The 14,070-nt window shown below is 38.3% G+C and overlaps 2 protein-coding genes across 2 annotated transcripts in view; one reads left to right on the top strand and one right to left on the bottom strand.

Annotated features, from left to right (window-relative positions):
* The window catches only part of TOP1 (DNA topoisomerase I), a 96,454-nt gene that overhangs the window by 10,896 nt on the left and 71,488 nt on the right, over positions 1-14,070 (bottom strand). The window contains exons 12-14 of the mRNA XM_003825894.6: positions 13,316-13,503; positions 12,206-12,350; positions 624-767 (exon numbers count right to left, since the gene is read on the bottom strand). Of these exons, the coding sequence (XP_003825942.1) occupies positions 624-767; positions 12,206-12,350; positions 13,316-13,503 (477 nt within the window). The remainder of the gene's footprint in view (positions 1-623; positions 768-12,205; positions 12,351-13,315; positions 13,504-14,070) is intronic.
* LOC117977236 (translation initiation factor IF-2) overlaps positions 1-14,070 on the top strand; it is a 39,221-nt gene that overhangs the window by 23,889 nt on the left and 1,262 nt on the right. The window lies entirely within an intron of this gene.

The following is a 14,070-nucleotide window of genomic DNA, read 5'->3' as shown; positions in this document are numbered from 1 at the left end:
TCCCAATTCTGTTTGAAGCCACAGCATCAGTCAGCATGGCCTGGGAACTCTGGATTCTGCAGTGTTACTTCCTCCCCCACTCACTATGAAATCTATAGGGATGTTAAATATTCATGCTCCTTTTCTTTCTATTCTGTCCTCTGAAATAGGGATGGAGAAAAAGAAAAAAAAAATAAGGCAGCAAATGAGGGAGTGCTGCTACTCTGGGCAATCAAACTCAAAAAGCTAGTGTGAATTTTGAGACAATTCAGAACTTATGTTAAAATACAAGACTGGGGGAAAAACATGAAATTTTTTTTCTTCTCGTGAGTACCAAGAAATTGATCTCCTCTAGAGCGTGGTCTTTAAAACTATATAATGGTGATACCTGCATGGTTTATTTAAACAATTTTATAAGTTATAACCAACTTTCTAAAGGAATGAAATAGAGTTAAAAAAAGATCAGAATCTACTGCTCACAGTAAGGCTAAGCATTGTTTTGTGCAACTTTTGATTCAGTTTTACACACAAATATATGTGTGTTGAGTTGTGATATACAGTATGTGGCACAGGGCCTGGGGCAGAGCAGAAACTCCCTTTGTTAAGCTCAACACTAGACAATGCCGATGGGAAGATGCTCTCACCTTGTCGATGAAGTACAGGGCTACAGCTCTCTGCCGGACTTTCATCTCTTTGGACTTCCAGTCTTCTCGATACTGGTTCCGGATCTTGTCCACACATTTTTTCAGCCGCCGAGCAGTCTCGTATTTCTGCCAGTCCTTCTCACCCTGTAAAGACCCAAACCCAAATGTAGATTACTTTGGGACAGTGTAGTAAAGACAGACTTTGAATATAGCCAGGCAAGGTGGCGCAAGCCTATAATCCCAGCTAGCTAATAGGGAGGCTAAGACACAAGAATTGCTTGAACGCAGGAGGCAGAGGTTGCAGTGAGCCAAGATCACGCCACTGCACTCCAGCATGGGTGACAAAGCAAGACTTTGAACAAAAGAGCAGGAACTTGACCTTAAGCAAACGTAAAAAAGAATAGTACTGAAGAGAGAGTTTGGCACATTTAACCTGTTAAGAATGCACATTGTCCCATCTCACTGCCAAGCACAACTGACTTCTAAGGCTTTCCCAGAAGAAAGTTTCTAGCTCTAATTCTGTAAAATGTTTATGTTCCTGGGAAAAACCCACATGGGATGTCCCAAAAACTAACTTCTGTCAACACAAAGCACATAATCACCCCCATTCCCACATCAATTTCACAGCCTTGCTGCCAACTCTGTGACCCAATAGCAGTTTTCTACCAGGACTGAATTCCATTAAATCTAAGTGAATTCCATTAAATTACAGTGTGGTGGAGCTGTCAAAGAAGCAGAACCAAAGACTACAACATGTAATTACTAAGGACACAATGACTTCCAGGAACAGCCATAATTATTCACCATTTTCTAACTTCTGCATTTAAAAGCATTTCTTGATGAGATTGAGAGAAACTATGTTTCTGGGAAGCCTTTAAAAAAATAAGAGCTTTTGGTGGAAGGGTTAAAAGTTGATTCTAAACCCAATGAAGGGTTACTAAAACCGTGTGAAAACTGAATCTAAACAATAGTGAAGAAGACTTCTCTACCAAGCTGAATGAAAATAGACTCAAAAGCAAGAGCCAATTATGACAAGTGAGAAGGGGAAAAAAATTCAAGAAATCCAGAAGCAGGGAATTACATAAAACAGCATAAAACAGACTAGATGACATAAACATAGAGAAGGAATTTAAGAATCCAAGAATCTCTGCTCTTAATTTCCCCACCCGCAACAAAGGAAAGTGGTAGTGATTTCTGCCCACACATGCCTGGTTCCTGACTATGACGTGGACCTGTGGTCCTTGAGACATAAGACTTGTGGTGAAGATAACAACCAGCCTTTCAGCCTGGGCAACAGAGCATGACCCTATCAAAAAAAAAAAAGGGGCGGGGGGTGGGGTGGGGGCGCAACCAGCCTTCTGGGTGTGCAGAAGCATGAGATACCTAGAGCAAGAATGTCTTCCACTTCTCAATCCTAAAAGTACTCAGAAATTAAAAGCTTACACAGTTAAGCTAAGGAGTCATCTGCACTCTCACATCATGTGTACCAGTGTTATGCACTTGTTTGGCTACAAAACAAGAGTTTCAGTAACTACCTGCTATCATGGGTGGGTGATTTAGTAGTTGGTGACACAGAAAAAATACTTAAGTCTTAGTACATTTTGACATTTAACAGGGTGAATAAGAAAAGGTGAGATATAAGCTGTCCTCATGCACAAGTCAGTAGTAAATCTCCATGACAACTGTTCTTACACATGCACGGAAAAACTGGACACAAAAGGCTCACCTTCAACAGTAGAGTACCCAACTCTGGAGTGGCCTCTTTCCCCTCACTGTAGTGCACATGGACTACCAAAGCCTGTCTCAAAGTCCCCTAGGGTTACGTTTGCTCAGTTCCTTAGTCACACCACTGGAATGTAAGGTAGGAGTCAGGTAAACGAGATTTAGAAAAACCCAACCCGCACGTCATTCACAGGATACTACCAGACCAACTTTTCTTCACAGGCTGGCTGGGCTTCTGCACCAAGGATCTAGGATTCTCTCAAATAAGCTGAGATGGAGGTGGAGGCAGAAGCCACCCCGCTTAGATCCAGCAGGAGATGGCTGGCCTCCAAGAAGTATGCTTGTCCCTGCAGTGTTCAATGCCCTGAACAAGCTTTCTTGACTACTTTTAGAAAATAAACTATCCACCTAGGTCTTCCAGGCAAGGTCTCACAAAACCATTTCAAGAAGACAAGGAATCCACTGGAGAAGGCTGCCTTTGACCACCTCTCCTCTTTCCCTAATTCAATCACACTTCAGTAATGGGTAAAAATCTAATTTAACTGATTGTAGATGACATTCTTTGGATGACTTTTTTAAACTAGTAGGCCCACTATGTTGTCTCTCTAATATAGCTGCTATCCATTCAGCAGAGTGGTTGGGTGGAATCAGGATCTGGATTCAAGATTACAAAGTTGGGGGTGAGAAGGCAAATTGGATTCTGTTTTCTAGTAACTTTCTCAGACGTTTGTAATGGGGAAGAGGACATTTGCCAGTATTCTTACATGACTATTTCCCTTCTCAGTCAATCTCCACCAAGCAACCACTGATCCTTCAATCTGATTACTATCATCATGGATAAATTTTGCCTAGTCTAGATTATATAAATAGAATCATACAATATAGACTCCTCTGTCTGCCTTTTTAACTTTTTTTTTTCCCTCTGAGACAGCGTCTCGCTCTGTCACCAGGCTGGAGTACAGTGATGCAATCTCGGCTCAGTGCAACCTCTACCCCTCAGGTTCAAGCGATTCCCATGTCTCAGCCTCCTGAATAGCTGAGATTACAGGTGTGCGCCACCCTCGGCTAATTTTTGTATTTTTTTGTAGAGACGGTGTTTCGCCATGTTGGCCAGGCTGGTCTCGAACTCCTGACCTGAAGTGATCCACCCGCCTTGGCCTCCCAGAGTGCTTGGATTACAGGCATGCACCAACCGCACCTGGCCCTTAACCATGTTTTTAAGATTCATCCATGTTGTTGAATACATAAGTAGTTCCCTTCTTAACTGCTGATAAATATAGTATATTCTATGACTATACCATAATGTGTTATCTATTCTGGGATGTTTCCAGTTTTGCACTCTTATGAATAGAGCACTGCTATGAACATTCTTGTACAAGTCTTTTCATGGATAAATGTTTTTATTTCACTTGAGGTAAAAATACCTAGAACTGGAATTCGTATCTCCCTGTGGTTAAATCTTCACTCCACTGATAATTAGTGATGTCGAGCACTCTTTCATTTGCTTATTTATTGACCATTCCTGTATCTTCTTTTGTATAGTATATGTTCAAGTCTTTTGCTCTTTTTATTATGCGGATGGGATGTCTGTCTTTTTATTATCGAGCTATAGGAATTCTTTGTATAGTCTGGATATAAGCCCTTTCAGATAAACATGTTGCAAATATTTTCTTTTAGTCTGTAAATTCTGTATTTATTTTAGCAGTGTCTTTTGTTGAACATAAATTTTTAATTTTAATGAAGTCCATTTAGTCAATTGTTTCTCTTGTTGGTGTTTTTCTGTCCTAAGGAATCTACTCTAAGGTCATATTCAACCATGATATCACCTACAAGCTTTAATATTTTAGTCTTCACACTTAGGTCTATGTTAGTCTTACTAATAAATAGATTTAAAACGTTTTGAATTTTATACCAAGATGCCAGGCTCAGAATATATATATATATTTTTAATGAGCTTGTGTCTTATTTTCTCTAATAGAACTCACCAAAATGAGAGCTTCCCAAGATGAATATTGTAAAGATACTTTCCTTCACATTTAGCCCTTTAATCCCTAGGTGGTTACATATAAAAGGTTGTAAGCACATACATTTTTGGAACCCCACAGAATTCTAGACTCTAAAGAGAAAAAAGGCAGAAGTGTGTATTTGGCACTGAGAGTATTTTAACAGGACTAAACGCAATACGATGTCAACATTGATCCTAAAGTTTGCTGTACTGCATTTGAAAGAAAAATCATGATGATAAATTCTGTTAGTAAGGTTAAGGCTGGTTTGAAAAAACCTGAATTTTACTAAGGGCTACTTTCCCTGGGTTGTGAGAGCAGGTAATGCTTCCAAACTTGGCAGTGGATTGTACTTAGCAGTGAGTACCCATAAGCAGCCTTTTTGTAAACTCCTAGATTATGCAGGGTAAGAAACTCCTGGGTTATCTGGAATCAGAGTTTCTTTAGTTGAAACTGCAGGTTCCAGAAGGCTAGCTGTCATTCCAATGCTATTTCAGATCCTACGGGCACCAGGCACAGAGTGGGAGAGAAAGAATGGAAATACGCTTGCAAGATGTCTGTGTAATCAAAATCCTGGGGGAAAAAGCAAAAACAAACTGGGATGAACATAAAAAGATATGAATGAGTTCAGGACAACCTTTTCAGTACCTGGAGCAAGTGTTATTGTGGTTCTCAAAAATCCCAATCCTTTCAATGACCTTTGAGGCTAGAAGTAGTGTAACTGTGACAATGACTGCAAGTAGGCCAATCCAAGTTTCCAGAAAGGGGGCAAAGACAGGATACCTAAAAAGAACACACTTCAGCTGTTCTACAACTTTGTGCTTTTTACCCCTGAATGATTCCTTTAATTTTTTAAATTGTCGAAAATTCATAGTTCACATCATGCTTGTGCTACATTTCTTGATAGAGCACAGATGGGATACAATGATACACTATTATGTGAGGGAAGTAAGTAAGTAAAATATAGACACAAGAGTAAACAAAGACGACTCTTAGAATAGGAGACATCTCTGGAGGCTGAGCAGAAATGTGTAGAACAAAAGCATCATGATGGCAGCTTCCCATATAGCCGACCTAAAGCCCTCCATGAAGTAAAACCACCAGTTACCACCCTTCAACATTCTACTACAAAAACGTATCTGTTATTGACTGCTGGGTCACAGTAAGTCATACTTTAATTATGTTTGCTCCAAATATGTAGCAATGTAAGGGCTCTAGGCTGGATGTGGTGGCTCAGGCCTACCCAGCACTTTAGGAGGCTGAGACAGGAGGATCACTTCTTGCTCCATGCAAGAAGGGGGGACTTGAAGTCAGGGGCCTTATTAGCTTGGGCTGAGCTGGGCTAAGAGACTCCCTCCAAGACAAAAAGTAATGAACAGAGAAGGAGAAGAAGGGGAAGAAAAGAGAACAGTACATAAGCAAAAAACACCTCCCAGTTAAAAGGGCTTACAAACAGAAATTTCAAAAGACACAAGGAAAATGGCTCAGAAAAACTGCCAACAGTAATTAGCACATGAATTCACTTCAGGTAACATTTTATAGAACAATCTTACAAAGACTTTCAAGTGAGTATGTTTAGTATGCATAAAAAGATGTAAAATCTAGAAAGAACATGAAATTATAAAACAAAAATGAAACAAAATCAGATATAAAATTAGAAATTTTGAAAACAAAAAGTAATTGAAATAAATTATAGATGGAATAAATTGTAGATTAAATATAATTAGAATTAGTGAATTGGAAGTGAGTGCTACAACTCACCCAAAATGAAGTATTCCCCTGAACTTAAAAAATCAGACCTAAAGAGACAAAGAGTATGAAAATATAGTTTAAAAAAGATGTCTAGATTGAAAAGTGTCAACACTCATCTAACAGGACTCTAAAAAAGAAGTACAAAAGGAATGGTCTAGAAGTTATGGAAGAAATAATGATTGGTAATACTGTAGGATAAAATACATTAGTCGTCAGATTAAAAGTCTATCTATAAATACATATATATCCCCGGATACAGCATAGTGAAACCAGAATCTTCCCTATAAGACACTTTCTTGACTGGAGAAAAGACAGACTATGAATTAAGATGAAAATAAAGAAATTTTCAGGTAAACAAAGGTGAGTGAGTGCCACTGTTGGGTCTTCACTAAAGAAACATTAAAGGGTGTATTTCAACAAGACAAGAAACCCCAGAAGGTATGAGATACAAGAAACACTGAGTATAGCAATTAATAAAACATTTGGCTGTGACTGCTGTTGACTAGGGAAAGGGTTAGGGTTTTATGGATAATTGTGTTTAAAAATAAAAATTAAAACTTAAAGAAATATGAAATATATGAACTGAAAATGAAGAACTGTTTTTATAGATAATTAAATTATCTACATAGAAACCCCAAATGACAGACACTTTTAGAACTAAGAGTTCAGCAACCCTGAACAACTCTGAGCACCTCTTGTATCTGCTGCCAGATACAAGACCAACACCCCAAAATTATAAGCATTACCACTTCAGGAATAACCAACAGAAACATAATGGAAAAAAATCTCATTCACATTAGCAATAAAAACTATAAGATCACTTAAAAATAAAAATTTTTTAAATGTAAAACCTTTATGAAGAAAATTACAAAACCATATTGGTGGATACATTCAAAAGACATGAATTAATGGAGAGGTATAACATGTTCGTGAATTGGAAACTCAATTGTATTGTCAATATCTTTCTCCATTAATCTATAAATGTATTGCAATTCCAATAAAAATCTCAATAGTTTTTATTAGAATTTGTTAATCAACAAGTTTATCAACAGTTTTCATTAGAATTTGACAAGTTTATCTGAAAGTTAATATGAAACAGCAGAGGGCCAAGAATAGCCAAAGCAATTTTGAAGAATGAAACAAACTTGTCCTACTCAATAGACTTTATAAAGCTACAGTAGTTAAGACAGTATGCTACTGATGCAGAAACAGATACACGAACTAATTAAAGAGGACAGACAGCCCAGAAACAGTCTGACATATATGTAGATATATCTGATATACAAGAGAGGAGGTAATACAACTAAATAGTTCTGTGACAACAGTTTACTCATTTGGAAAATATATTAGGTTTCAACTTCATCCCAATGCAAAAATACATTCTAGTGGATCTAAGACCCAAATGTAAAAAGCAAAACTTTAGAAACATTAGCAAGGATATGGAAAAAGAGGAATACTGTTGTGGATGGGGGTGGGAGGGGAGGGAGGAGGAGAGTAATGATGTAAATTGAAGTACTTAAGAGAACAATTTGGAAATATCTAATAATGTATAAAACAAATTTTCATCCATATACACAAGAAACATGTGTTTCTTCCAGCACTGTTTATGAGGGCAAGAAACTGTATAACAACGCTAAATGCCTCTTAACAAGAGAATAGAGGCAGGGTATGGTGGCTAACACCTGTAATCCCAGCACTTTGTGCGGCTGAGGTGAGCAGATCACTTGAGGTCAGTTCAAGACCAGCCTGGCCAACATGGTGAAATCCCGTCTCTATTAAAAATACAAAAATTAGCTGGGCATGGTGGCACACGCCTATAATCCCAGCTACTCAGGAGGCTGAGGTACCAAAACCACTTGAATCCGGGAGGCAGAGGTCACAGTGAGCCAAGATCACGCCACTGTACTCCAGCCTGGGTGACAGAGCGAAGACATGGTCTCAAAAGACCAACAACAAAAACCAACAGAATAGATAAGTTTTTATGATATAATAGAATACCATGTAACAAATAAAATGGATTAATTAAAAGTGTAGGTTAAGATAATAAAACCACAAAATCAAAGCTGGAGAGGAATAAACAAGTTGCAGAATGATCCCAGTAACATACCTAATTTAAAACTAAAACCTGTTTTTATTTTACAATAGGTTGTACAATATGTCTTTAGCTTACAATAGTTTACAACATATTGTAAACTAAAAACAAGTTTTAGTTTTAAATTAGTATGTTACTAGTGTGTTACATATTGTAAAATTACATAGTTTATGAACACATAAATATACTGTAAAAATACAAAAAATATGTATGAGAATAAAAAGACCGAGTTCATAGTAATCTATAGGGAAGAAGGTGAATGGTATACAAGTGGCTTCAGCTATGTTTATCAGTATCTTTTATGAAATAAAACAATTGAGCACATAAGACATAATTTTAAGATTTTACAAAGCCAGATGGTGGACATACGAGTGTTCATTACATAATTATCTATTCCTGTATGTTTGAAATGTTTCACTAAAAATAAAACCCCTAATATTTGTATCTACTTTTTTTAAATCTAAAAAGAGAATGCTTCTTCCGCTGGCAATATAAAGTTAAAAATTATTCAAGGCACTATCAAACCCCAACCTTTGAAGATCTCACTATTCTGCTGAGTACAAGACAGCCTAAAAGAGAACTGAGAGCAAGCTCAAGAAATCATTTCTTTTTCTCCTAATGGCACCACTTTTCCAGGCCTTTAATGACTCCTATTGGGATCCCATTGCAGTTCAAGTCAGGCACTTTCTCCTGAGCATAAGGTTCAGAGTCTAACTCTGGGTGACTTTTAGGTTCACTACCATGATCATCATCCAGAAACTTGCACAAATGTCTATTGTGTATAGCAGTTAGCTGGATATTGTCTGGAATAAAATTGACTGGCTCTCTGCTCTTGAGGCATTTCACCTGCTCTATCTAACAAGGATCTCAGCCCTCAGAGAGGCTCCAACAATTAATTAACTCTAATCCTTACCTGTACAAGTACTCAGCATACATTATGTATCTGTCACCTCTCTCCATCCCCATTGCCATCATTTGTCTTAAGTCATCGCTGTTTCTTGCCTGGAGTATGCAACAGCCTCCCATTGATCTCTCTACTTCTTGTTTGTGTCCAATCCAGTCTCCGCAGAGCAGCAGTCAGAATGATCAATTATGTAACGAGTTTCCAAAATACAAATCTGGTGTCATTTCCCTCTTTAAATCCCAGGTTGGTGGCTTCCTTTTAAACTTAAAGGCCCTAAAACTTGCCCAAGATCCAACAGCTAGTAACTCTTCAATCTTCTTAGAGCGTATGCTCCTCATGCTCTCCTGTGACATCCACTGCTAAATGTGGCCAGCTTTAAATGCCATGTTAAGGAGACTGAGCCCTTAAAGGACTTTGAACAGTGGAGTTGTCTTGAACATAGCTTCATTTCAGCAAGATTTACAGGCATTATATGTAAATTACACCAGTAGATTTACACTGCTGTAAATGCTGCAAAGGAAAAGTACAGGGTGCCATCTGAGAGTATACCGGGGTACCTGATCCAGCCTCTAGGATTCAGGGATGGCCTTTCTGAAGAGTTAACATTTAAGATGAGATTTACAGGATGAATAGGATTGTATCCCTGGAAAGAATAGGAGAATGGGTGTTTCTAATAGAGAAAATAAAGTAGCCTTTTGAAATCCCAGAGGTGAGCAAGAGCTTGGTCGTTCTGAGGGAAGAAAGAGGCAGGAGAGGAAGCTATATAGTAAGGCCAGCCAGATCTTCAGGTACTAATTTAAAAAAATTTTTTCTTTACATTATCCTTTAAATGTTACCTCTTCAGAAAGGCCATCCCTGAACCCCAGAGGCTGGATCAGGTACCCTGGTATACTCTCAGATGGCACCCTGTACTTTTTCCTTTGCAGCATTTATAACAGTTTATATTTACTGATGTGATTTACATATAATGCCTGTAAATCTTGCTGAAGTGAAGCTATGTTCAAGACACTCCACTGTTCAAAGTCCTTTAAGGGCTCAGTCTCTTTAACATGGCATTTAAAGCTGGCCACATTTAGCAGTGGATGTCACAGGAAAGCATGCAGAGACTGAAGATCTAAGTTACATTCTAAGAAGATCTAAGTTAGAGTTACTAGCCACTGAATCTTGGGCAAATTTTTGGGCCTCCCAGAGACTAAATTTACTCATCTATAAATGGTGGCATTAGTTTATGTACGCGTGGTATGCTTAAAAGATCCAAACGTTAACTTATGTGCAAATGTTTTTAATAGTAACTCTGTTATTTTGATCATTTTTACGTTGTGGTAAAATACGCATTGATAGCATTTACCACTAGTGACATTTAGTAGTATATCCACAATGTTGTGCAACTGTCACCACTTGATAATTCTTTTTATCACACCTTTTCTCAACCCCTATCCTCAACATACTCTGCTTACCACCCTCCCCTTTGTCCACGACACAGTTCTCTCTTGTTTGAAATACTACTTTTAAGACCCAACCATAACCTACTTTTCTTCATAAAGTTATTGTTGATCTCTAAGGTGCTGCAAATAACTCCTCTGTTTATCTAATGCATTTTACTTTTATCTTTCTTCTAATACAACTGAATTCTTACCTGATTTGCCCACCAGCCTATAAGTTCCTTAAGGGCTAAAACTATTATTTTTCTGCTTTTGTAGCCATATATACAGCTTTGCGATACTTCAGAAGAGGAATACATGTTTCTTTAAATGACTAGTCTGCTCAACATAAGTGTTCGCTTTCTGATTTTGTACTTATCTAAACTACAAAAACTACATTTTATTTTTATTTATGTATTTAGTTATTTATTTGAGACAGAGTCTAAGTCTCTTGCCCAGGCTGGAGTGCAGTGGCATGATCTCGGCTCACTGCGACCTCTGCCTCCCAGGTTCAAGCGATTCTCCTGCCTCAGCCTCCCAAGTAGATGGGATTACAGGCACCCACTACCACGCCCGGCTAATTTTTGTATTTTTAGTAGAGACAGGGTTTCGCCATGTTGTCCAGGCTGGTCTCGAACTCCTGACCTCAGGTGATCTGCCCATCTCGGCCTCCCAAAGTGCTGGGATTACAGGCTTGAGCCACCACACCCAGCCAGAAAAGTATATTTTATAATTGGAGAAAATATATAAACAGGTATTTTTCATTAGAAAAGTAGTGATATACAGAAGAACACAGGGCTACAAGCCAGAAAATGTACAGTTTAGTCTTGCCTATTCACATAGCCTTTTCAGCTGTGGCTTTCACATTTTAACAGATGTTATAACCTATGAACGAGGATCAAGAAGGTCTTTAGTCCCAGGTCTCCTGCACATAAAACAGTTAACAGTCTACATAGAACTAATTCCTTGACTGTGTTTTTGTCTCTGTTAGGTTTATATTTCATAGTATGTTGGAGGGAAGAAGTTCGTGGGACTCTCCAAAGCTAGATATACGTAGCTATCTGGCAAACAAAAACTGATTTCCCCCAAGGCAGTTATCTCCTTGCAATAACACTATCAATAAATAACAATGCATAGGTATGTAACATAGTTTTATGATGTGCTTTCACACGCATTTCATTTGGCCCTGGTGAACCTACCCAGATGAGACTGCAGGAAGCCAGAAGTATGTAAGACATTAGATTTTACAACTTGTTTCAGGATATACAGAAATTACATTCCCTTCTCATAACCAAGAGAGGTGAGGAAGTAGAAGACATCTGCAGAGGCCAATATACAACCACCATACTTCAACACATTCTGACCACTGGACGTTAAGCAACATGAAGGCAGGGCCTGTGTCTATCTTGTTTACCAACATAATTCCTAGCACCAAATGTATACTGTGTGGGGCACATTTGGGATTTCAGTAAATATTTGTGAATTAATAAATAAGATTACAATGTGACCAAAAAAATGGAGGCACTGTAGGAAGATCACCATAATGCTAACTATGAAAGTACTTGCCTTCTTTCAATGGGGAGGATTTTTAATTTGTCAAAGTGATTCTAGAGGACGAGAACGTTACATTTCAACAAAAAAAGGTTATCAGCACCATGAACCAGTGCAGCTCTCAACTATCCCCTTACCTTGATTCGTGAACTAGGGTTAAGCATGATGTATTTAATGGAACCTTGGATGTTCTCTGTCCAGGAAACCAGCCAAGTAACCTTGTTATCATGCCGGACTTCTTTCCACTTATGTCCTGGAGGAGGAGAAGGAACCTTGGCATCTCTGGAAATAACAGAGCACGAGGATAGTGAAATAAGATGTGAGGAATAATTTCACCTTTCATGACCCCAAGTGGACCTATCTGCTGAGCATAATTTTCCAAGTTTCCTTCTTAACAGTCAATATAGTAGTCCCACCTTATGCATGGTTTTACTTACCCTCAGCCAACTGTCATCCGAAAATATTCAATACAAAATTCCAGAAATAAACATTTTGTAAGTTTTAAATTGCACATCATTCTGAGGAGCATGATGAAATCTCTTGTAGTCCCACCTGGGATGCGTGAACCATATATACAACATACCATGCTGTATACGTCACTTGCCCATGGGTAACCTAGTAGCTGCCTTATTTATCAGGTTGACTTTAATGGTTTTACATTGCTTGTGTTCAAGTAATCCTTCTTTTACTTAATAAAGGCCCCAAAGTGTGAAAGTAGTGATGTTGGCAATTTGGATATGCCATACAGAAGCTGCACAGAGTGCTTTAAATGAAAAGGTGGAAATTATCGACTTAATAAAAAAAACTGTATGCTGAAGTTGCTAAGATCTAAGGTAAGAATTAACCTTCCATCTGTGAAATTGTGAAGAAGGAAAAAGAAAGTCGTGCTAGTTTTGCTGTTGTGCCTCAGACTGCAAAAGTTATAGCCACTCTATGTGATAAGTACTTAATAAAGATGGAAAAGACATTAAATTTGGGGGTGGAAGACATCAACAGAAATGTGTTCCAAGTGACAGCAATTGGGTCGAAGTTGCAGGCATCTACTGGGGGTCTTGGAACATATCCCCTGTGGATGAGGGGAGACAACTGTACCTCAAAAACATCTGGAGACCTACGCATGAAATACTGTCCTGCTCTTAAGTATCTCCCTTCCCAAACAGTCCTGTGTAACCTGGGAAATATTCCCAAGTACAATAAAGGACGCCCTCCACCCCCTTTCTGGCCCATAGGATGAAGTGCGAGCTCACTTGCTACAGTTGATGATTATATCCTCGGGCATGATTCGTCTCTTCAGCATGCCCATCTTGGGGTGGTTGCCGCGGCCACGGAAAAGTCCAGGAGGCTCTATCTTGAAGTTAGCAATCCTCTCTTTGTGGTTATCCATAATACAGAATCCATATTCTTTCAGTAATTTTTCATTCTCCTCTTTGATTTTCTGGAAGACAGCAAGAAAGTACTCAAAATAGATTCAGATTGCTGTTCTCTACTAATGCATTTTATCTCTTGTGGGAGACTAAGTCAAGGTAGAGGAAAGTCTGAAAAATCACTAAAAAATAAATTCAAATAAAGGAAAACCTCTAGTGGTTTTCTCAAACTTAAATATCATAAAATTCCCCAAAAAGATCTGCCTATAAGGATCGATTTCAACTAGATTCAAAACTGATTCTTGTGTCTTAAAGGATATATGTTTGTAAATGTTATTTGGGTGTTTTTAAATGTACTTTAAAAATTCATACTGTTTTACTGAGTACTATCAAAACAGGAAATGGAGAAGAGTCTCTGATAGAGCCTCATAAAAGAATAGCTCAAGCCATTTAATTAAACAGCAGTTAAACAGCTTAAAAACGTGGGTTTTTAAGCTCAGACAGATCTGTCACTAATTTTTTTGTAGGTATACAGGTATATACACTCTATACTATGATCCTTGCTCCAAAAAGGTGAGGGATGGTGGGGGAGATTTTGAGCCTTCTTACCCTCTATTGACTCTTTGCGTTTTATATAC

The sequence above is a fragment of the Pan paniscus genome, chromosome 21 (genome assembly GCF_029289425.2).
Source record: "Pan paniscus chromosome 21, NHGRI_mPanPan1-v2.0_pri, whole genome shotgun sequence".
Taxonomy (NCBI): Eukaryota; Metazoa; Chordata; class Mammalia; order Primates; family Hominidae; genus Pan; species Pan paniscus.
Note: the sequence above shows the minus strand (reverse complement) of the source record. Positions and strands in the feature narration are given on the sequence as shown.